This window comes from Capricornis sumatraensis, chromosome 5, assembly GCF_032405125.1.
Source record: "Capricornis sumatraensis isolate serow.1 chromosome 5, serow.2, whole genome shotgun sequence".
Taxonomy (NCBI): Eukaryota; Metazoa; Chordata; class Mammalia; order Artiodactyla; family Bovidae; genus Capricornis; species Capricornis sumatraensis.
The window spans coordinates 16,720,174-16,744,309 of NC_091073.1; the positions used below are offsets into that span (position 1 = coordinate 16,720,174).

The following is a 24,136-nucleotide window of genomic DNA, read 5'->3' on the forward strand; positions in this document are numbered from 1 at the left end:
CAAATAAAGAATAAATAGGTGAACCTGTTCCTAGCAATAAAAGATTCCTACTACACAGGAGGCAATTAAATAGTTTCTGAAGTAAATTTTGCCACACATCAGGCTTCATTAATAATATTTATTTTAAAGATCACTTTTTATCGTAACAAATATAAAGTCATCAATGTTTTACAAATTGTCAAAAATGCCTTAAGTACAAAAAAAATTAGTAAAATGAATGTTATACTGTATATTATTTGGTATATACTTAATACTGTCAACATGCATACCATATGTCAGAAAAGCTCATGCATTATTGGAAGAGAGAAAAAAAATAAAAGTGCTATATTAAGACTTCCCAGGTGGCTTAAGTGGTAAAGAATCCACTTGCAATGCAGGAGATACGGGTTCAATTCCTGGGTCAGGAAGATTTCCTAGAGGAGGGTATACTAACCCACTCCAGTAATCTTGCCTGGAAAACCCCATGGACAGAGGAGCCTGGTGGGCTACATTCCATGGGGTCCCAAAGAGTTGGACACAACTGAGTGACTGGGCACTCACACACGCAAAAGTGCTATATCGTCTGATTATAAATTCATTGCTTCGGTTAGTTTTCTTTCTTCAGGAATACCATTTACCTGCAATATGTAAGAATGAATATGAGTGTGAGTTAGACATGGACAACTTTTAGACTTTGAGCAAAACAAATTATGGCAAGGCATAATTTTCTATCTTCTTAACATAATTATGTTGCGTTATTTCTTTGCATTTGGTTTTCAACAACAACAACAAAAAAGAGCAAAGTCTAATTTAGTCCTCTCCTTCCTGGAGAAGGGAAAGGCTACCCCACTCTTGTATTCTATCCTACAGAATTCCATGGACTGTATAGTCCATGGGGTCGCAGAGTCGGACACTACTGAACGACTTTCACTCTTGGGTCAAAGTTATAATGTTTTATATTTCTCAAAAGGCATGGTCTGAAAATTCCTCCCACAATAAACAAAAAGAATGAGTTCTGACTGTGAGATGTATGACTGCATCATTTAATCACGCCTCTTTAGAAAAGATCATGGGGGTAGAAAGGACAGAGAAAATGAGAGAATCTGAAGGGACATCAGAACTGACGGCTTGGGCTGGTCTAAATGGTAGTACTACTTACTGTCAGCTCTCAACTGCTCTATTATCTGAGCTAGCACTTAAGTGCAGGATTACAACCCCAGCAGTCAGTTCATTTCTTAAAGTTCTGATGATCTTTTAAGAGAAAACAACTAACTAAAGAAAACAAACTTCAAAATACACTCTCCGTTGGCAAATTCCATAGAGGAAGCTCACATAAAATATCTTGGTATCCAAGAGACAAACACTGTGCTTAAATTACCTTCATAAAGAAAACTGTGATACCAACATAATGCTTTGAGGTACTTGCAAAAAGCAAATTATGTAAACCCTGCACAAATGTTGTTGCCTCCTTGTGATACTAAGATAACCAGAATGTGGAGGGACAGGAAAGCTGTGCCATGATTATTTTGACACATCCATAGCACTAAATCTATGCATGTGCACACAGAATGGAATAAAATTGGGGAACAAACTTTGTTTTTTCATCCAAATGAACAGAAAGGGAGTAAGGAGTGTAAGTGCCCATTTAGCTCTTCTCTCCAGGAGTCACAAGTCTATTTGGTGTTATATTTATCTGAGGAAGAAACACAACAATCTATCATAATTATAAAAGATGCTAGGGTGGTTTCTCTCCCTTTAGCATTTAGGTACTTTGGGGACTCACTGAAAACGAGAACAAGTCAAAAATAACCAAGAAGAGATGGTGCAATAATATACCCCAAATTACAGAAAAATGTAAGAAAACAAGAAGGTAATAGGCTACCGTGTTAACTAAAAAGGAGATGAAAGCTTTCCTGACTCAAGCAAAATGCTTGTTTCCCAAAACCTGTTTTAGAAAAATAACTTAGAAAATTAGGCTGAACAACCTAAAATCCCCCTAGGGAAATTCACTGGCTCTTATAACACTTGCTCAGGCATAAACTGTCTTTTTATTTGGAAACGGTGCCTATTACTAAGACATAGCAAGCTAATAAGTCTACTTGCTAAAAATGTATACAACTATTAAATAAATCTCTCTAACATCACATACTTAGGTTTCCTTATTTCCCCCAATGGGAGGGAAGAGAAGTAAAATCTAGATTTTTTAATATATTCAAAAGAACTATTTACTATTTTTCTAGATATTGTCTTCCTTCATTCCTTGTCTGAAATAATTAAGAAATAGCAGAAAAACATCTTAGGAGAGATTGAAGCCTATGAGGAAGAAGTTCTAGCATTTTCATTGTAGAAATACCCTTTAAAAATTTTATCTCTCGGGCAAAAAGTCATGAAATTAGTGGTAGTAAGGAGTCATTTATTTCTTTGCTCTTTAGACATTTATAGCAGTTTGTTCCTTCATCAATCACCTGAATGCTCACACAAGAATCACTGCATCAATATATTGAACAGTCTTGTTGAAACATGTTAACATTTAATTAAAACATAGCAATCAAAACTGTGGGGAAAATTCGTATAAACGTTATCTCGTACTTAAAATCTGATGAACAACTTCATTATACTTGCCTCAAATCTTTGAAAAGTTGTCAAACGAAAATCTCCTTAAATTCCCGAAAGCATTAACAGAGAAGATAATTTTTTGAGTGGAAATATGCACAGATTTTCTATATGTGCCTAAAGTTCTAACGAGACTTACTTAATAGCTTCCCCACCACAATACCACTATTCATACTCAGAATTCCACATCCAACTTACAGTTTTAAAACTTCTCTTGCTTTTCCAAAAGAGCTACAAAGGCATTACTGGTTGCTTGGCAATCAGAACTAGGAATCAACCGCTAATTAGAAGACAATCATGAATAAGTTATCTACTTGGTACAGAGATGAATGAAATAATTGGCTGTGGAAAATTTTTAGGGACACTTGAAAGAAATAAACTTAAAGAAAGCAAGTCTTAGGGAAACAGGGAGGATTGTCCGCCATCTTGTTATCGGTCATGTTATAACAGCTTTTTAAAGCTGCATTAAAACCAGGCCAACCATTTCTCCTTTATCCCCCTGAAGCCTCACTGATTAGTCACAATGGTTTTCTTTTGTAAGAGTCAGTTTCAAGCTGCTCACTTACTGAGACAAATCCTGGAAGCATCCAAGCTAAGAATCTTTCATACCAAGGGGAAGAATAGGGAGCTTCGCTGAAGGAAGGGGATCTTATTCAGTCTTCCTTAATTAGACAGGACCTCCATGGATGCTTTTGCTTTAAGACCACTTACTCTGTGTTTATCACTCTGATGCCGATCTATGCAATAATCTAAGCTATTATCCTGAGGTTCTAACTCTGATTTAAGAATGACACAACTGTTTTGTCTTACTTGGTAAAGCTGAAGCTTCATAAATTATCCACTACTAAAACAATCTTTTAATCTATTAGCTTCATTCATAAACATCAGCTTACTATTTTTAGTACTCACCTGTAGTCTGCTGTTGGGGAATTTGAGTCTGATGTGGCAAGTTCCTAGAAATGATTAACATTTTTTAGTAAAACTGTTTTTATTCACACACATGTAAACAGAGAGCAGACACATTAGAATGAAAAACTTTATAGCTAGAAAGGACCCCAGAAATCATTTAATCCAGCACAAACATGGTCCCCCAACCCTCACAAGTTTATGGATGAGGAAATCGAGGTCTGAGAAAGAGGAATAATAACAATATTTGATAAGACTCAAGGAGTTTCTATTACCTGCTAAACTCTATCTCATAAGAACACAAGGAGGTAGGTATCAATGTTATTTTTCCCAATTTACAGATGAGGAAGTAGGCTGAGGTCCAAGGCTACACAGCTAGGAAGTGGTAGATAAAGACGTGAGCACAGGGACTCCTGGCCGTGTGCCTATAACCTGTACGTGTTCAGATCCAGGTCTAGATCACATGTACACACTCACAGAACAACATGTATCACCACCTTCAATCACTGTGCCAAACCCGTGCTCCTCCATCCAACTCCCAGGAAATGGCACTGGCTGCCCACCAACTGGACAAGTCAAGAGCACAGGGATCTTCACTGACTCTCCCCCCTCACTCAGTCCCCAAATCCAATCACTTGGGAACCCTTCATGAGTCTCCTCAGTCCCCTGTGAGTCTGTTCACATCTTCCCCATCTCTAGCCTTGATGGAAGCCATCACCATATCTCATTTGGATTTTTGCAACTGGTCTGAATCGTTTCCTCATTCCCATTCTTGCTTCCTTATCATTTACTGTGCACGTTGCAGCCAGACGATCTTCCAAGGCACAAATCTGACTATGCCATTCAAATGAACGCATCTCGTTATTTCCTTATACCTACCAGTGAATTAAGTTTCAGGTTTCTTAGTGTGGTACAGAAGTCCAACCCAATATATCTAGCTCCTATATGGAGCCCCCCTGCACTGCTTGAAATGAAACCACCACCACCACGGCCTCTGTTACCTCTTGCCACCAACTAGCCCGCATTTATCCTTGCAAACTCAACCCAAAATTTGTTACAGCGGCCTCTTGTTACTCCCATAATTTAAAGTATCCCACAAGGAATGTTAATTAAAATATTTAACTTATTAGTTTTAATTTATAAAGTAACATCTCAAGTACCCCCTCTTCTATGCCTCCTTCCTCTCCAAGCATTTCTTCCCCCATTAGGTTACCATTCAGCATGCTTTCATCCTCATGTTGTCATTGTATTTCTCCCCACTTAATATTTAATTGCCCCAAAGTGCCTTAACAATGAGAATGTTCCTGTTTTGTATAGTACCCCTAGCAGGAAGCATACAACGTGTGAATGAACACATACAAAAATGAAGCTACTTAAAAAGATTCGTATGACGTACATGTTCACCGACACACATTCACCCACTCATTTTCATATTTTGATTTGAGAAGTAGTTTACAAAAATGTACGATTTAGATTCTGTGTAGAAGAAATTCTAGGACTCAGTCTTGCAAGAGAATAGGGCCTGATCTAAGCCAGGGATTTGCAAGGTTTTTTGTTTCTCTTCAGGAATGGAATTCCTTTTAATTGAAATCCTAAGCAGAACTCCTGATGTACAAAAGAGAGAAATGTGAGGTTGCCTGGGTTGAAACAAGGGAGCCAGGAATGCCGCCTCCTTTGTTTCCTTTGCCTCTCATGCTGGCCCCTAAGGCATTTTAAAGAAACCTCCAAGAAACAGAGTTTGAAAACCATTGATCTGAATCATTTCAGCCAGGCAAATATTATGCTCCAAATATAAGGACCTAAACTGGAAAACAGTACATGCTAGTTAAACATTGTTTAAATTCTTAAACTAATCCATAGGAATGTTAATGACTTCCAGTGATTTTTTTAAAAAAAATTTCAATTCTATTTAAAAGAGATGGTTAAGGAAATAAAATCAAATTGAATTCAGTTTGAAGAAGTTAGTTTATAATTCATCTCAATAATCACATTCTTTTTTTTTTTTTTTGCTATTACCTATTAGCCCTATTTATCCTTGGGAGGTCTCAGGGAGTATTTTCCTTTGCCTATTCTTTCAGTACTTCTCAAAATGTATTTGTAGTGCCTTTGATCACAAAAGCAAAAAGATGAATTTACAAATCCCGGAAAGGACATTGAGTTATAGATTTAAGGATGGAAAAACAAACACCTTTACTACCAAAGTCAAAAATGTAATTTCACTGGCATTTGGGAAGGGGATATTTGCCCCTTCAAGGGGAAACAGTTTTGTTTTAACATCTCAGGTACAACTAACTTTGGGTCTATTCTATATTAGAAACAAATACAATATACCTTACACACACACACACACACACACTCTCTTCCTCATTTCCTATCATCTTTAGCTCTATTTAGCCTATTGATGGATTAAATCAATACATTTTGACAAAACAGAGACACCAAATAGGACAAAGAAAGTCTCTCAAAAACCCTAGATAAAGATAACCAAACTCAAAAATCAAGCTGTGAATGACGTGGCTGCCCCCCACTCCCACCCCACTCACTGGTCAGCCCTCTTACCCTTCTGTGGAACACAGTTTTCAAACCATAGATCAGAGTCAATCTATGCCCTGTAATTTCTTCTCTAGCCATCATTTTTTTCCCCCTCTTCTGCTACAACTTTCTAAATAGCTATGGGCTTGGTTAGGTTCGAAGAGAAGTGCCACACACAAATAAGCAAAACATTCAGAGAAGCATGAGCAATTGTGTGTGCTACACTGGTTTAGAGATTTCAAAGTGTTTGCAGTGTGTGTCCCAGCTGGTTAGCGATGTACATATGCTCCTTGCAACTTCAATGGAAACTTACATGAGTTGCATATATAAGCACAGTGTGTACAAAAAGGTGCTCAACCAAAAATTTGTGGAGATTCAACATCCTCTGTCTCCAAGGTGTACACACATAACTGATTTTGCGGTTGTCCAAACCTGTGGCTACATGTGAGCCTGTGAGTGTTAATATACCTATGATGGGCATATCTGAAGTACGTATTTCATTTAAAGGCTGAAGGGAGGTACCTCATAAGAGGGCTGCTTAAGGCATACTGAAAAAATGCCCACTCCTGACTTTGCTATAGCTGAGCAGAGACTGCAGTAAGAAAATGGAAACGTTTTCATCTTTGGTAAAAGCAGGTTGCTAAAGGCAATTAGACAGGAGAGTGGGGTCTGACTTCAAATAGAAGTCTTATAATCCTTCAAAGAAAGGACCTTTTAAAGTCATAAGACTATTTAGAATAATTAAGTTATTAAAGGACTAACAGAAAGATTATTATGGGTAAACTGAATTATGTAGAGAAAAGATTTACAAAAACTGTAATTCTCTGAATTATTAGCATTAATTATTTTCTATTTTTACCATTAATTACAGGCATTTAAATAGAAAAATATGTAAATTAGCTATTGCACAAACTCTATCCTTTAAGATAGCAAAGGTAATAACTTGCATATTAACAAATAAGTGATTTAGGGGGAGTCCACAATCATTTATTATTTGTATAACCATTTTAAGATAATTTGATGTTCTTGGATACCCCGTTGAGTTATTCTATGAGTAAGGTTGATGATTATCAACTCATTATATTCCCACGTGCTTGAAGACCCAGAGCAAAGAAAGGTTAAGTGATTTCTATAAAAGCCACAGAATCTGTGCCAGAGTTGAAAACAAATGACATTAGTTTAGTTACGGGGAACATAAAACACTTCTCTTGTGAATTAGTATGGATTCATTTAACAATAAGAAATAATAACATCTTGGGCATTTCTCAATTATCAACAAAAAGTGGTATTATCAAACCTTAAATTTTCTGCAAATTCTTTTCTACAGAAATGCTGATTTGGGTCCTACGACTACTTTTACTAAGGAATCAAGTCATTATTTGGCTCAAAGAAGGAAGGAAGGGCACAAAGAAATTGGAAACATCACCACAATTTTAAATTTCAAGATCTAATTTTAGTTAAAATCAATGTAGAATAAACATGCAATATAAAGAAGGAGATATTTGTTTATTTTAGGTTTTTCCCTCCTACTTTTATAAAGCCAAAAGCAAGTCTACCACAAGTTTAAAATGGAGTCAAAATCACTAGAACCAAAATCCATCAGAGAGATATACTTATTGCTTTTAGTGTTTCCTTGCTGAATTTTTTAAAAAGTCAATGGCTCTGACATATCCTTGGCTGCTTGACACTTCTTGTCAACAAGAAATTATCTTCATCTCCAGAAAGTCTCTCCAACTGATAATAACTTTTATTGAAACCTAATTTTTTATTTATGGAATTTTACCATGAAGTTGGTTCTCACTATTATCCAAGGGAGGACAAATGGAAAAATACTTTAGGTAAAAGCAAAATGATTAGTTACTAAATATCTATAATTAGAAGACTTAATTCTACTTTTATACTGTTAATTTGTAAAAGATTAAACACAACCTACTTCCTGTTTTGAGGGAGACCCAATCACCCTGGATTAAGTGTTATGTTTAGCATAATGAATAAGGAAAATTTTGGTATAGCCAAGTAAAATCTTCCTGGAAAATGTTTGGGTTACCTTCCCTTATCATTCCTTACATAAACTCCTCATTGAATATGCCTCCCATGCAGGAAAAATCAACTGATATTGATGTTGGTATAAGAAAAAAATAATGAGGAGTCAGATCTACCCCAAAAAAGACCGCATTATACATTATAAATTTAAGAATAAATCATTTTTTAGAAAATTGAAAATTGGGGAGCCTCTGGTCAATGCTGTCCATAAAAATGGAAAGTGAGTACAACTTCCTGGGTGGTTTTTATCCTTTCCAGGTTTACCATTTCTCTGTCCCATTAAGACATCATTTTCTAGTCATCACTCACCTCTCACTTCTCCACACCATCCCCTTCTGCAATTTAAGGGAGTGTGAAAGCAGAGAGGCTGATGGGCATAATAAACTCATGAAGCCCAACAGTCTAGACTGCCACATTTTCTTTGGAACAGACCCCTCAAGGGGAAGTAGGAAAAACTGTTCCCCCTCCCACCACCCTCAGCAGAAATACCAGAAAACCTGAATCCTAAAACGGAAGCTCTTTAAATTTTATTTTTCCTGCTCCACCATAATACACCCTAGAAAGCAGGGCCATGGGATCTGTATTGTTAAAGCCTCACAGGAGAGTGTGGCCTGAAACTTGCTTTGGGAATAACCAGGCTAGATTATCTCTCAATAGTCCTTTTAGGACCTAAAATCCTATGCCTTGGAATTTGACTTTCTTAATGTAAATTACTGTGTGTTAGTCGCTCAGTCATGTCTGACTCTTTGTGATCCCCATGGACCGCAGCCTGCCAGGCTCTTCTGTCCAGGGATTTCCCAGGCAAGAATACTGGAGTGGGTTGCCATTCCCTTCTGCAGGGGATCTTCCTGACCTAGGGATTGAAACTGGCTCTCCTGCATTTCAGGCAGATTCTTTATCATCTGAGTCACCAGAGAAGCTCATAATTCAAATTAATATAAAAGCTTACCTTTGAGATACATAGTGTGTGTTAAGTCACGTCAGTCGTGTCTGACTCTTAGCAACCCTATGGACTGTATGTAGCCCGCCAGGCTCCTCTGTCCATGGAATTCTCCAGACAAGAATACTGGAGTGGGTTGCCATGCCCTCCTCCAGGGGATCTTCCTGACCCAGGGATCGAACCTGCGTCTCTTACGTCTCCTGCATTGGCAGGCAGGTTCTTCACACAGCAGTTAAAACTATATTATATTTTTGATATTATGTCTTTGGTAAGAAACATAACATCTAATCACAACAATGATTCTTCGGGCAAAGAGAATTTACTCTTATTTTTAAGTTTTTTTTTTTTTTTTAATGTGCACAGTTTTTAAAGTCTTTATTGAATTTGCCACAACATTGCTTCTGTTTTATGCTTTGGTTGTCTAGCCAAGAGGCATGTGGGATCTTAGCTTCCCAACCAGGGATCAAACCTGCACCCCTTGCACGGGAAGGGGGGGTCTTAACCATGGACCACCAGGGAAGTGCCTAAAGCAAACTAACTTTTAAGAATTACTTGAGAGTGTGCTTTCTAGCAATAAATTATAATAAGTCAGGGAACTGCTTTCAGTGGAAAAAATTCTTCCTATTAACGGTCACATATTCACTAAGCTACAAAGACAAGCAATTAAGCACAGATGTAAGAAGTTTGACTGTACTTCAGGATGGGGGACATTTTACAGAAGACCTGGCCAGTGCTCCTCAAGACTGTCAAAGTCAGGAGAAACAAGGAAGGCCTACACTGCCTAGAGCTGCTGCTGCTGCTGCTGCTGAGTCGCTTCAGTCGTGTCCGACTCTGTGCGACCCCATGGACGGCAGCCCACCAGGCTCCCCCGTCTCTGGGACTCTCCAGGCAAGAACACTGGAGTGGGTTGCCGTTTCCTTCTCCAATGCATGAAAGTGAAAAGCGAAGGTGAAGTGGCTCAGTCGTGTCCGACTCCTAGCGACCCCATGGACTGCAGCCTACCAGGCTGCTCCGTCCATGGGATTTGCCGGGCAAGAGTACTGGAGGGGGCTGCCTACACGAGAAGAGACTAAAGAGATATGCCGATTATTGTGTCCTAGATGGAATCTTGGAGAAGAAAAAGCTCATTGAGGGAAAAACTAGTGAAATCTGGAGGGGAAACAGTCTGAAGTCTGGTTAATAGTAAAGCAGAAATGTTGGTTTCTTGGGCTTCCCAGTTGGTGCTAGTGGTAAAGAGTCTGACTGCCGATGCAGGATACATAGGAGATGCAGGTTGAATCCCAGGGTCGGGAAGATGCCCTGGAGGAGGGCATGACAATCCACTCCAGTATTCGTGCCTGGAGAATTCTATGGACAGAGGAGCCTGTGGGCTACAAAGAGGTGCAAAGAGGTGGACATGACTGAAGCAACATAGCATGCATGCATTATTGGTTTCTGGGGCAGTAAGATGTTAACAATGGGAGAACTGTAGTGGGGTACCTCTGTGAACTCTGTATTATCTTTGCAACTTTTCTGTACCTTTTAAATCATCCCAGAATTAAAGTTTATTAAACAATAAAGACATTGGGGCTTCCTAGGTGGTACAAGTGGTAAAAAAAAAAGTCTGCCTGCCAACGCAGGAGACACAAGAGATGTGGGTTTGATCCCTGGGTCCGGAAGATCCCCTGGAGAAGAAAACGGCAAACCACTCCAGTATTTTTTGCCTGGAAAATTCCATGAACAGAGGAGTATGGTGGGCTACAGCCCACGGGGTGGCAAAAGAGTCAGACACAGCTAAGCAAACACACAAACAATAAAGACATTAGCAAGTATCAAATAAATACACTTTATATTTCTACATGTAATAATTTTAAGACTGTCTGTGCTGTCTCTCTAATCTGAAAAGGAGAAGGAACAGAAAATAACTTCCTTTCTAGCAAGTCCCCTGTCTCTGGACCTGCTCCAGTTACCCTTTCTACTATCTGTTCAATCACCTTGCCTGTAGCCTGAATCAGAAATCCTAGAGGTCAATGATCACAGTATCTATCGCTAACTTGATGTCAAGACTGGTTTTGACCTAATTTAAAATCTCATGAAATTAAAAGACGCTTACTCCTTGGAAGAAAAGTTATGACCAACCTAGACAGCATATTGAAAAGCAGAGACATTACTTTGCCAACAAATAGTCAACACTATGGTTTTTCCAGTGGTCATGTATGGATGTGAGAGTTGGGACTGTGAAGAAAGCTGAGCGCCAAAGAATTGACGCTTTTGAACTGTGGTGTTGGAGAAGACTCTTGAGAGTTCCTTGGACTGCAAGGAGATCCAACCAGTCCACCCTAAAGGAGATCAGTCCTGGGTGTTCATTGGAAGGACTGATGTTGAAGCTGAAACTCCAATACTTTGGCCACCTGATGCAGAGTCGATTCATTGGAAAAGACTCTGATGCTGGGAGGGATTGGGGGCAGGAGGAGAAGGGGACAACCCAGGATGAGATGGCTGGATGGCATCACTGACTCGATGGACGTGAGTCTGAGTGAACTCCAGGAGTTGGTGATGGACAGGGAGGCCTGGCGTGCTGCGATTCATGGGGTCGCAAAGAGTCGGACATGACTGAGCGACTGAACTGAACTCAAAGTCTCTTATCCATGTCTCAATTTTATTATCTGCAAATGATTAAACATTTTTTACTATCTAATTTAAGGGGCCAGTCTGGAGTCATATGAAGCATTCTACCAAAAAGAAGGTTGTATAATTTATAAATAACAGTGGTAGCCTCCCATTACACAGCATTCTCTAGACTGTTACAAGGTTCGTTACACAGCAGATTGACTTCTTTAAAAGACCCAAACAGGTTTCTGTGCAGCTCTGAAGAAAAGCTTTGATGTTCTTGAGCCTTGCTTAGAAGTCAAGATAAACTTGCAACCCTATCTTATGCCTAAATATTTCTGATGTCAAATCTGAAGAATAAATACAAAATGAGGTAGCTATCCACATTATGAACAATAAATTCAGTACAGTTAGTATGCCTATGTGAAGATGAAACTCACACCCTTTTAGAAAGAGTTTAATAAATACCAGGCAGCTCCATCCAAGGATATACCTGGTTATCAAGTTCTGTAATGCCTTATCAAATATCTCATTTTAACACTGAGAATTCAGTTTGATCCAAATGACCAAAATATTTATATATGTGTGTACCTGAGCTGAAGCAAACCTTCAAAAACAGGTTAGGAGTAAAACCTGAATTCACATAAAGGACAATTGTGATGAACCTGATACAATAAATTCCCTATTTTCTGGCATGGTTGGAAAATGAGGTTAATCACATATTCTGGCTTATAGAGAGTTACCATAGAGACCATGCACATATTATCCATTTCCAAGAATAAAAGAAAGATAATACACACTCAACACCGAAACTACATCGAATGTGATTTAATTTTCCTCTGATGAGTCAGACGCACTTGATGATCTTGCAGTGCCTCAGAATAATCATTGTGAACATCATCAATTATCTATGTACCCTATTTGTATAGAAGTGCTAGTTAATGGACTTTTTCCATTAGCAGAAATCTGAATAATATAAAGGTTTTCTGGACTTAAAAATACATGTATGGTCAAACTGTTGCAAGTTCAATAAAATAATCTATTGCACTTGCAAATAGAGAGATCTGATCAAGATAATGACAGTCTTGATGGGGTTATGGAAGGACCAGGAAGATGCATTTAGTTATAAACTAGATAAGAAATTTTATTTTCCTTGGATATTAGGAGCAACATTGTCAAATCCTAGTCACAGAGAATCAAAATAAAGCTTAAGGAGTTATCCTTATTCTCAACATAAACAGTTAGAAAGCACATCTAAAAAAATGACCCAGCCTTTTATCCTCCCTTAAAGTTTTACTGACTTATTGTAAAATCACATTCAATTTCCCCTATTCATTATAATGAATATTCTTCTCTTCTAAGATTTGACACCATTGTTATTTTATCAGTAGAAGATTCCCAAACTTCGTTCTTCTGACCTTTTCCCATGGATTCACAGGGCGTATCAACACCCTGAAGGCTCTGAGAACTCCCCCAGTTTAAATCAAAAAACAAAAAGTCCCGTTTCTCAAATTTATTTGACTGCTTCTTTTTTGAAGATATATATCAACCTTTGAAGAACAGGTATTGACATTTACTAGCATTCTTAGGGAAAGAATGTGAGAAATGGAAACTTTCAAGAATTCTTCAATTCCTTTCAGCTTGAAAAATGAACGATAAAGCTGTTCATCATTTTCATCCAAGAAAGACAGGAGAGATTGCAAAACTGTGAACTATTACAATATTCTTGAATACTGTAATAGTCAACATTCTTGAATTTCCTAATTTTTCTCAACGGCTTCTAATAATCCTGACAAAGAGGTTTCACAGTGACCCCACTAACCATTCGAGGACATAAAAATCCATCAGTCCCATTTTAGTACAATTCGATTTTGTGAAACTTTAATATTTATATAAATGACAGAATATTGTTTCCAAAACTCAAACTTTTAAATATATGCCATTTTCCCTACTGCTAATAGATTGAATCAGTTACTCACAGACACATACGTACACACACATGTACACACAAATATATACCTTGGCCTGTTCAACAATAAGTGCATACTGTTAGAGGACCTGAGGACAATAGTCATAATACTTTTAAGGGTTTCATGCTCTACTGATTGAGCTAGCTAGGCATGCTTTCATAATGCTTTGAGATTGTCAAAGTCTTCTGACAAATTTATAGTCTGTCTATACTACTCATATTAATCACTATTTTAATTACTGTTTAATCTTCAAATTACCACACGTCATTTACATGGCTGTAAAAGAAGCATTTGCAGAGTAAAAATGTACCCAATATGCTGTCCAAATACATCTCTAACCAGTAAGAGGTTACTTTTATATCCTATCCTAATATCTATGTGTGAGTGTCTCTGTATGTATGTATGTCTGTGTGTTGGGGGTGGGAAGGACAGATATACTCATTCTATTTACAAAAGTCAACTGAAAAAGAGAAGACTCTCAAAAGCAAACTGTGACTTCCTTAGGGAAACTGAATTTAACCCATTTTAACATATGTTTAAAAGAGTAAGAGGCATGTTCTTTGAAATACATGACACTTTCACTTACAATTTCTTTACACTAAAACAGAGTTTCTAGATAAATAACGGGTTCTCAGGAACAACTGGCAATCTCCTCAACTAATTTCCTCTACACCTACCCCTTACAAAGGCGTCCTCCAAGCTTTCTGACCACAGTCCTCTAGCACAACAGAGAAGGTCTGTACTAATAAAGTGTCTTTACAGCCAAAACTGGAACTACTCATTTTGATATATAAGCAAATAATTAAAAAAAAGAAAAAACCCCAAACCTTAAAAACCCTGAGGCAAAAAATTTAGATTAAATAGCTCTCTGGTAATAACATTAAAAAACAGGTTAATAGAACCAAATGATTCTAATAATAGCTTTAAAAATATAATCATTTGCTATGCTTTAGAATATGCCTTTCTTTTCACAATTAACTCATCTTTGAGCAAGCATATGTGAGTTCATTCAGTGTGCTAACATTAAGGTGAATGTCATCTTGTTTCAATTAGTGAAGGAAAAAAACAAATTTCCTCAAAGTAATTTTATGTATTTGCTATGCGGTTAGGATCTACACTATCAGTGTTCTCTGGGTACTTCTCTCCTCCAGTTATAAACAAACAAATGCAACCATAATGAGGAGCTCTGGTCTTGAAAGACAGTAAGCAGATACATTCATGCATTAATAATGACGGTTCCAAGTGGACACTTACTGCTGTGTTTGCATCAACGGCATATTGGTGCTCTCATAATTGTCTGTGTGTAGAGGGGGTAGGATTTCTCCAGTCACAGGGTGAAATACAGGAAGTGTGGACAGGGGCCATGCTATCTCTCTATTCTTGGACATGTCACGAAGTTCTTTGGTAGATTTCTGAATAGCACTATGATGGACCAGTTGGATGCTAGGTCAAAAAGAAATAAAACAACACAGATTTAAAATTACATATTAGCTCCACAGATTATCAGTTTGAAAAAGTTACAAAATCTTTTTTTTTTTTTAATAAAAAAACATTATTGCAGTTTGGGCATTCTACAAGTTATTTCAGAAAAAGATAAGTTTCACATATTTTTAACATAACAAAACTGAAAATTAGAAACTAACTTTTAAATAAATGTTATTTCTCATTAAACTAAGCTATAAAGCACTGTGTTAATATTACAGCCCTAGGTAGCAAACTACTATTCTATTTAATCTCTATGATTAAGATAAAACTACCATAGCTTTTATACTGTTGCTTCTGATGGGGCATTTATACATACTCACATAAGTTTCATTTTATGGTAGGTTATTACTGTAGATTCAGGAATACGTGTATGAAAGGTCTTTTCATCGGTTCTCTGGTTTATAGAAATGCAGATTGGGAAATCACATAATATAAATGGCAAGTTAATATTCTGAATCTGAAATATTTTAGGTTTAATTTTTACCTATATAAGCTTAGTTTTCATATCTTTGTTTATTCTCTACCCCTCCTAAATTTCTCTATTTAGAAAGCAGCTTTCACATTTATGAAATAAACTATGAAAGATGATAAGTGAAAAAAAAGCATGACACACATGGATGGTGCATGATGAGCAGCTGAGACATGGAAAAGAAATGACAAAGAAAATAACAGGAAAGAAGACACTTACTCTGGTGTTTGCATGTTTCTCTTTTCCCTAGAAACAAAACAAAATTTATGAATTAAATACTAGCATTGAAATTTGGAACATTAAGACTATATGCTCACAGGTCTCACATGAGGTGGAAATGCTGACATTGTCACTATTAAATGCAACCAGGCAGCATTTGCCAGCAGGTTGATGACATTACTTGGATGAGTGCACACACAGAAATGGAATACTGATGAGAAACACAGGAGAAAATGGGAAAAAATGGAGATCAAGCATCAAGCTCTTGGAAATAAATTCTATGACATAATGAAATCAGGCTACATGAAAAAATGGAAGAATGTGCTACTTGCTGCTTTATTAATATTTTATCATTTGCTTTGTCACCCTGACTTCCAGATAATCTCGGGAGATTATTTTAATTGACACAGATGTCCTGAAAGCACTAACTATTCATGAAGTGAAGACTCATTGCTCAAATTATCATTTTATTTTCATTAATTTACTCCTAGGTTTATATATATCTGCATATGTACTTTTAAACATTTAGGTTGTACTGCCCTGGATTTTTTGACATCCAGAAAAATCGCAAGAAGAAATCTGACCATCATTTCTGATCAAACTGAGACTGAGACAATTTATTTAAAGTGCAATTACCATGTCAATAGGTTCCACAGTCTCTGCTTACACAGGACAGCTTATATAACCAAAATACCTAGCCTCAATTATCCTTGGGACTGTTTTGGCAGTATGAGTTTACATTTAGCCTTAATCATTTTTGAATATAATAATTACAACCTCTAGTTTACTAGACTCAAAACTATTTTAATTCATTTGAAAGGAATAAAGTACTGTAGTTTGACTTGAACATAATTTCATTTACAAGGTGTTTTATGAACTAAATGAAACTTGGGTTTTAATGGAATCTTATATATTATCTTAGAAGTTCTATAATTTTTTATTAGTGTTTTAAAGTACTCACACTCCTTCCCGTCGGCAGCACATGATATAAGCAAGTATTAGAAAAAGGACCAATGCTACTGCCGAGGGCACAGCCAGTGTAATTAGGAAATCCGTGTAATAGTCTCTGCTTTTCAAAGAATCGGAAGGGGGTTTGTACTCTCCACCATCAGGCAAAATCCCTTCTCCACGAATCACTTCCTGATAGGTGGACACTTGCTTTGTTTTATCAACCTGATACAAAAGAAGATAATTACACATGAAATTAATAGTTGCAAATAGTATGACAGCTTAAGATCTAGACATACCAAGACAGACTAATTTCTAAAAAGCAACCTTTCCTGATTACTTTATCACCTTGAACTTGCAATTATTTATGGAAACTAGGAAGAAGTAATAAATGAAAGTTAACAAGTTAAAAGTTTATACTGGCCTTTCTAGGTCCTTCCTACAACATATATACATACATATATACGTACACAAAAAATGTGTACACGTGTGTGATTGTTCTTTTTCACTTTACTTCCCCCAAAGCAAAAAGACACGTGACTACGCGTACTTCTTGTTTCCTAGTGTCAAATTTCTAGTGCAGATGTCAACAAACCGTCAACTGACCGATAACCAGTATGCAGGTATGGTTTCTAAGGTTAGTGAAGAGGAGTGAAAAAAGAGAGGGAGAGAGACAGTTTCTAAATGCCTACCACTTTGATCCTCTGCCATCCAGCAGACAGAAGTCATTTTTAGCAAAAATAAACTCTTTTCCTTAAAAATAGTTTAAGGAACATTAAATGCTATCGCTTCATTAAATTCTATCCCAGGCACAAAAAATGTAGAACACTTGTACTATATTAATTTACCTCCACATTAACTGAATGCTTTCACTGAGCTGCATTTAATTATGCTAAATGTTTTTATTGAAGGACACAATAAAATAGCCATGTGAAATTTGTTACTACATTTGTTCCTGCCTTAAAAAATGTTGGGGAGAATTATCTGCAGCATTTTTCAGTATCCTCACCCTTAAACACCACTTGAAGAATTTTGCTACCGATAGAGTGCTAGTAAAAACTTTATCTTTTGCCAAGGAATTGATGCTCTGCCTCCTTTAAGAGGGAGAACTAAATAACAAATCAACTTCCTCATTTTACCAGGGACATTAGGAGGCTTACTGTCAAACTTGACCTTGGGCTTTATGTTTTGGTAAAGTGCAGGCCCTGATTTCCCAGTTCTTTTATATTTGCGCTATTATGCTTATTATCTGACTCTTAGTTAAGCATCTTGAAATCTTCTGTGGTAAGATGTAACCAATACATACATACATGCAAAAGGAAAAAACAAAAATTCCCAACCTTTCTTTTTATGCAGTCTCACCACAGAAAATGCAGTCTTCAGAGCATGTCATTTTTAAACCTTTAGAAATTAGGTAACTTTCCTAAACATGAACAGTGCACAGCTCAAGCACAGGCAAAACGGCATCGCCGGGGCTCCCTGTCCACTGCTCTGGCGAGAGGCATCTGTTTAAGTTACGCCTGCAGCCACGCCATCTTTTGAGCCCTTTTATGATCAGCACATGGCCAAAACACTGAGCTTTGTAAATTCAACATCCATTGAATAGAACATGTAAACCACACAGCATCTGAATACTTTTACTGAATTTGAGAAAACAGAGAAAGAAAGAGCATTGTTTTCCTAAGGCACATGTGACATGGAAAGAGGACTCTGGGGCACAGGGCCACGGGTGCTAAGTGCTTCAGTGTGAGAAGGGAGTTCTCCCGTCCTGGATCTGGGAAAGGCGCCTGCAGCTGGTTTTCTAAGACATCAAGTGACAGTTGTGTTTATGTGTCAATCACTTTGTTCAAATGTCAACTTTAAACTTAGACCTAACTCACCACCAATCATTAAGAGTGGATTGAAGTTAAATCTAAAGGTCACTAAAGAAGTAAACCAACGTTCCTAATTTCCAGAAAGGAGGATCAAAAATATAATAGAAATTATATGTATAGTATCATGTATTTGACATACATATGAAATCTTACTCATATGTTCCTAAGTCTTTGAGCATGCTAATTAAAAAGTGATTTGGAAAAAAAATTAATATTTAAGGGGTCCTGGGTAAGATTCTAACTTTCCTCTTCTTTTCCTTTTATTCCTTGATCTTTCCTGACAATGAGTCTCCAGGACACCGAATCATAGCACAGTTTAGCTTTAGTTTCAGATTTACCATTGCACTCCAGTCTCGCCTTCCAAAGTGGGGCAAGGCAGCATATTTGAGGCTTCCTGCCCATGTTACACAGACTCCAAAACTTGACTTAGTAGCCACCTGGATGTCCCGGGGATCATTCAGACCACCTGCCAAGCTAATCCGGCCCCAACAACTAATCAAGAGCAGACTGAATACAAAAGTGGAGGCACAATTTCTTAAATGGATGCACTGTCAACGGTCTCACCAAATCCTTAAAAGTCAAGGGAAGTCAATTGCAGTTAACAAAGTAAACCCAGGATTTGTTCCTAAAAGCAATTCTGATTTTAGTCAAATGCTCTTTGGCCACATCACTTCAAATTACAGTTGCAAAAACAAACTAAAAACTCACCAATGAAATTTTGCACCAGTCAATGTAAAATTGAGTACGGAATTTTTTGTCACATGTTATTACAGGCTCCATTTCTTGACTGCATCTCAATTGATTCTGTGGATTTTCAACTTCTCGTAAACAAGAAGAAAATGGGACGTCGGCACCAACCATGACATAAACGCTGCAAAAATGTGAAATTCTCAGGTTATCCTTTAAGAAAATTGGAAACATTGAAATAAATCTACCCTGAAAGCAGGATTTATCCTTTTGAATTGAGGGATTATCTGGAATCATCCCTAAGGTAGAGGCCTGGGCTTTTAAAGCAGTGATTCATGTAGGGGCTTCTTTTCATTCTTTCCTTTATTCAACCAATATTTACTGAGTGTTTTGGTGTACAGACACTCTCTTGACTCTGTTACTTCCTAAAAATTTTTTCACCCTATATCATATTTTGATTAGATTTGATAGACTCCATTCAAAATGTTCTTAAATTGTTTAAATATTATCACTAAGATAATTATCAGTAATAATTCAGCTGATTTCATTTTAATAAGATTATGATATTACATCCTGAGGTGTGGAACTGCAGGCAGATCTATTCTTTCTAACAGTTCTATCTTTTAGGCTTTTCCACTGCACAGAGTCCCTACTGTTAGGTTCCTCAATACAAGGTCTCTAAATCTTTATCTAAGAAGCTAATGTAAGAGAAAAACTACTGTTTGGTAAACATGAATTAGGCAAACAAAATTTATTTTCTTGATATGTATCTTGGCAACTAGGGAAACTCAATTTAATTGACCAATAAGAGTTTCACAATAAAAGAGAAGACAGAGATAATAGTGTTTAAGTAATCTTGCTTGAGCAGCTAGGAATTTCAAAGGTCTTTTCAAAAGAAAAGGGAAAACCAGAAAATTACTCTAAATAAATATTATTTCTTTTTTTAATGACAGTGCCATAATTACTTATAAAATGGAATAAACCCAACAAAATTTCTGCCATCTTTTTTTTACAGAAATTGACAAACTGATCCTAAAATGCATATGAAAATTCAAGTGACCCCCCCACACACACATAAAATTCTTGAAAAAGAAAAACACAGTTGGAAGACTCACAATTACCAATTTCAAAACTTACTACAAAGCAATAGGGATAAAGAGAATGTGGTGCTATCACAAGGCTTGGCATGCAGATCAATGGACTAGAATAGAGTCCAAAAATAAAATCTTTAGCAAATTGATTTTGTCATGGGTGCCAAGACAATTCAATGAGAGAAAAAACAGTCTTTATGGTACTTTAGAACAACTGGGTATCCACATGCAAAAGCAAGAAACTGGACCCCTACCTCACACCATATAAAAAACTGACTCAAAAAAAAAAACAAAAGCTTAATGGAAGGGTTTATATACTTTAAATAGGTGAATTGTATAATATGTAAAATATATCTCAATAAAGCTGTTTTTTAATGAAATGAAAGCATGGCACAAAAATTCAAAGTTATGTGACTATGAAGCCACACCCTTAATTAACAGCTGTGTCCTAGAGCACACTTACACAGATTCAGCTGGTTGCATTTTATGTCAAGTTAAAAATTTATCAGTTCAGAAAAAGTAGAAGTAAGAAACCACTGGTAAAGAATTGACATGACTAGTGAGTAGAAATATATTCCATTTACAGGAATATTGCTCATCCATAAAAAAGAACAAAATAATGTCATCTGCAGCAAAATGGGTGGACCTAGAGACTGTCAAACTTGAATGAAGTCAGACAAAGGCAAACATCATATGGTATCACTTATACACAGAATCTAAAAAACAGTACAAATGAACTTACTAAGAAAACAGAAATAAAGTTACAGATGGAGAACACAAACTTATAGTTACTGGTGGGAAAGTGAAGGGTGGAGGGTGGGAGAAGGCATAAACTGGGAGATTGGAACTGACATATGCATTCTACTACATAAAAAATAGACAACTACTAAGGATCTACTGCACAGAACAGGACGCTCTACTCAGCACTCTGTAATGACCTATGTGGAACAAGAATCTGAAAAACAGCGGATATACGTGTATGTATAACTGATTCACTTTGCTACATACCTGAAACTAATACAACATTGTAAGTCAACTACTCTGCAATAAAAATTTTAAAAGAGAAATACATTCTATTTAGAACAACTTGTTACTCTTAACCTTCACAGAAAGCCAATTTCTATTCCCTTATTAACTGCCTTGCAAAGACCATATTTTTCCTTGAAAACTGTGAAATATATTTGTAAAATACAGAAATTAAATATTTCAAAAATTGTTAAAAGTCCTCTTGCTTTTACATAACATTGATTTGCATTTATAATTAGTAAGATTTTAAATTAATTCACTTCAAGATAATATAAGTAGGCATAAGCACGTTTTGGGTACTCTGAAATGTTTTTTTCCCTCAAATTATAAAAGCAATATAAAAAAATTACATAAAACTTGGGATATAAAAACAATTAATTTCTATTACCAAGATCATGATTTTCATTTTCCAATGTACCTTGCAGAATACTTTTCAAGTGCATGTATTTTAACCTAATTGCAATCATCTCCAAACTATAATTTTGTATCCTACTTTTTCACTTAATGCATCATAAGCATTTCTCCATGTTTTATAATCTTTGTAATTACATTTTTATAGGAATATAATTTTTAAGTGCACATGATTTATTCATAATTACTTCAGAGCTGGCCACATAAGTTGCTTCTAATGTTTTGATGTTATAAATAATACTGTAAAGACGATCTCTGTGCATATTCTTTACCATTACTATCTTAAAAGAGATGCCTAGAAGTGGAAACATTTTTATGACAGTTGACACATACTGCCAAATTACTTTCATCTCCACTTGGATGATCCAGCAGCTTCACAAACTTAGTATGTTCCAAACTGAGCTCATCATCACCCCATCCCACCTCCACCTGTCACCCCTTCCATCTTCTTCTCGCTCAGTGATTGGCAAGGGCAGATGCTCAAGCCCCAGCATCCTTGACTCCTGTCCTTTTCCCTATCATCTGTCTCTGACATTTGCCCTGAAAGAACTCTCACACACACCTGTCCACTCTGTCCCTTCCCACAGCGAGCATCCCAGTGCTAGTCACAGGGAGTGAAGCAACAGCACCTTGACTGTTCGCCTGGAACTGTCTCCCTCCCTGTCCTCAGGGAGTCTGTTTGCAGCATGAACGATACCGGTTTAGAAACAGAAGCATTTGCATATTTGAAAGTTGCTAAGAAAGTGGTTCTTACAAGTTCTCATCACAAGAAAATAAAAACTAACTGTGAGGTAATGGATATTATCTGAAGTTATTGTGGTGATCACTTCATAACATATATTTCTATCGAATCTTCATGCTGTGTACCTTAAACTTATCCAATGTTATATCATCAATTGTAACAAAACTAGAAAAATAAACAAGTTAATTTAAAAATTGCAAACAGACTACTCAAGAGAAGCAGATATTGGATTAAGCTTGTAGGTTAAAAAATAGGTATTTATTTTATTTTATTTTTTTTTGTACAGCCAGTAAGTTTTAACATCTTAGCTTTTTAAAAGATAAATCTGTATGAGGCCATGTATAATAATTATAATTTCATGCTATACATGCTAAAATATATTTTTTTATAATCTCTTTTCCTAGATCTTTGCTATGCAGTTTTTGATTTACAGCTATTTTGACAGGCTAGCTTTTTGGTAGGCAGAAATTCAAAATTTTTATGAAGAGAAATGAGGATGATCTTTACATTTATGATCTTAGCCATGCTTTCAAACTTTCAAACATATGTAAACAGATGGCATGGCAGTGTATTATCAAGTATAAGGCTCTCAAGAAAATGTTAACAAAACATGATGACTCACAATCTTAGGAACTGAATACTCAAAATAAAGCTTGCTCCGGTGAAGAATTTTTTTCTTCCAATTTGAACAACTCAATTTCCCTTGAGGTAAAACCCATTTACTATGGTCTTTACACATACAAAGTGCAGAACCATGCTAAAGGTGAAAAAAATTATGCCAAAACTCTCCAGCAAAAGTCAGATAAACAGATCCAATGATTATATGTTTTACCTAGTTGTCCAAATGATGAATGTATTTTATTTGTGATTTTATGTACATAAGAAGACAGAGGACAGTTTAGAGAAGAAAGTGTCCAGGTACGTTACATGCTGCCTGGGAACTCCTGAGCTCTTAAAAATGCGTTTTGATTCTTGCCTCTGTTCAGTTCTCTGTTCTGTGCATATCAGTCAATTAAAAAATAAGATGAAAAACAAAGAAGACATAAAACGAAATAAAGCATCTAATTCAGAATGAAAAACAAAGAATAAAGGTCATTTCTAGACTCTACTTCTACTCCTGTTTGTTGCTCCCCTTTACTGAAGAAGGGAAGAATGAGCTTATCAACTGGCGCCCAAGACTCAGACCTTTCTGGGGGATTTTGTGGGAGGATTTTCTGGGGGATTTTGTGGGAGGATTTTCCTGCTTCTGGGTTCGATCTACTTTTTTAGCCTGTGCCATGCAGTGGGTGGGGCTCAGCAGGCCTACTTGCTAAAATGAAAATGTTAACACACACGATTGTTTGCAAGGTTCCTAGTGCGACACAAGATAAAACCCAAACAGTTCTTCCTGGAGTACGAGGTCTTAACATGGTCTGGTCTCTGCCTCTTTGGTCATTATTATTTGTGGGTCCCTGCCCTCCATTTGCGCACACAAAGCCACTTTCCAAACCCACCGGGCTTCTTCCTACCTAATGGCTCCTGCTCAAGCTGCTCCCTCTGCCCAGACTCTCCCTTCATCATTCTTTGAACCGGCTGATTTGTTCATTTCAGTTCAGCTCAGTCGCTCAGTCGT

General features: G+C 36.8%; 1 protein-coding gene across 7 annotated transcripts in view; it reads right to left on the reverse strand.

Annotated features, from left to right (window-relative positions):
• Nucleotides 1–201: 201 nt before the first annotated feature.
• The window catches only part of SGCE (sarcoglycan epsilon), a 67,605-nt gene continuing 43,670 nt past the window's right edge, over nucleotides 202–24,136 (reverse strand). For 3 of the 7 annotated variants that reach the window (XM_068972604.1, XM_068972603.1, XM_068972599.1), the window contains 4 exons: nucleotides 19,276–19,438; nucleotides 16,707–16,918; nucleotides 15,746–15,772; nucleotides 14,823–15,015 (listed from right to left, as the gene is read on the reverse strand). In XM_068972604.1, coding sequence (XP_068828705.1) covers nucleotides 14,823–15,015; nucleotides 15,746–15,772; nucleotides 16,707–16,918; nucleotides 19,276–19,438 — 595 coding nt within the window. Of the gene's footprint in view, nucleotides 618–3,501; nucleotides 3,546–14,822; nucleotides 15,016–15,745; nucleotides 15,773–16,706; nucleotides 16,919–19,275; nucleotides 19,439–24,136 lie in introns of those variants that run through there. The other 4 variants (XM_068972606.1, XM_068972600.1, XM_068972601.1 and 1 more) reach the window with 3 other exon arrangements.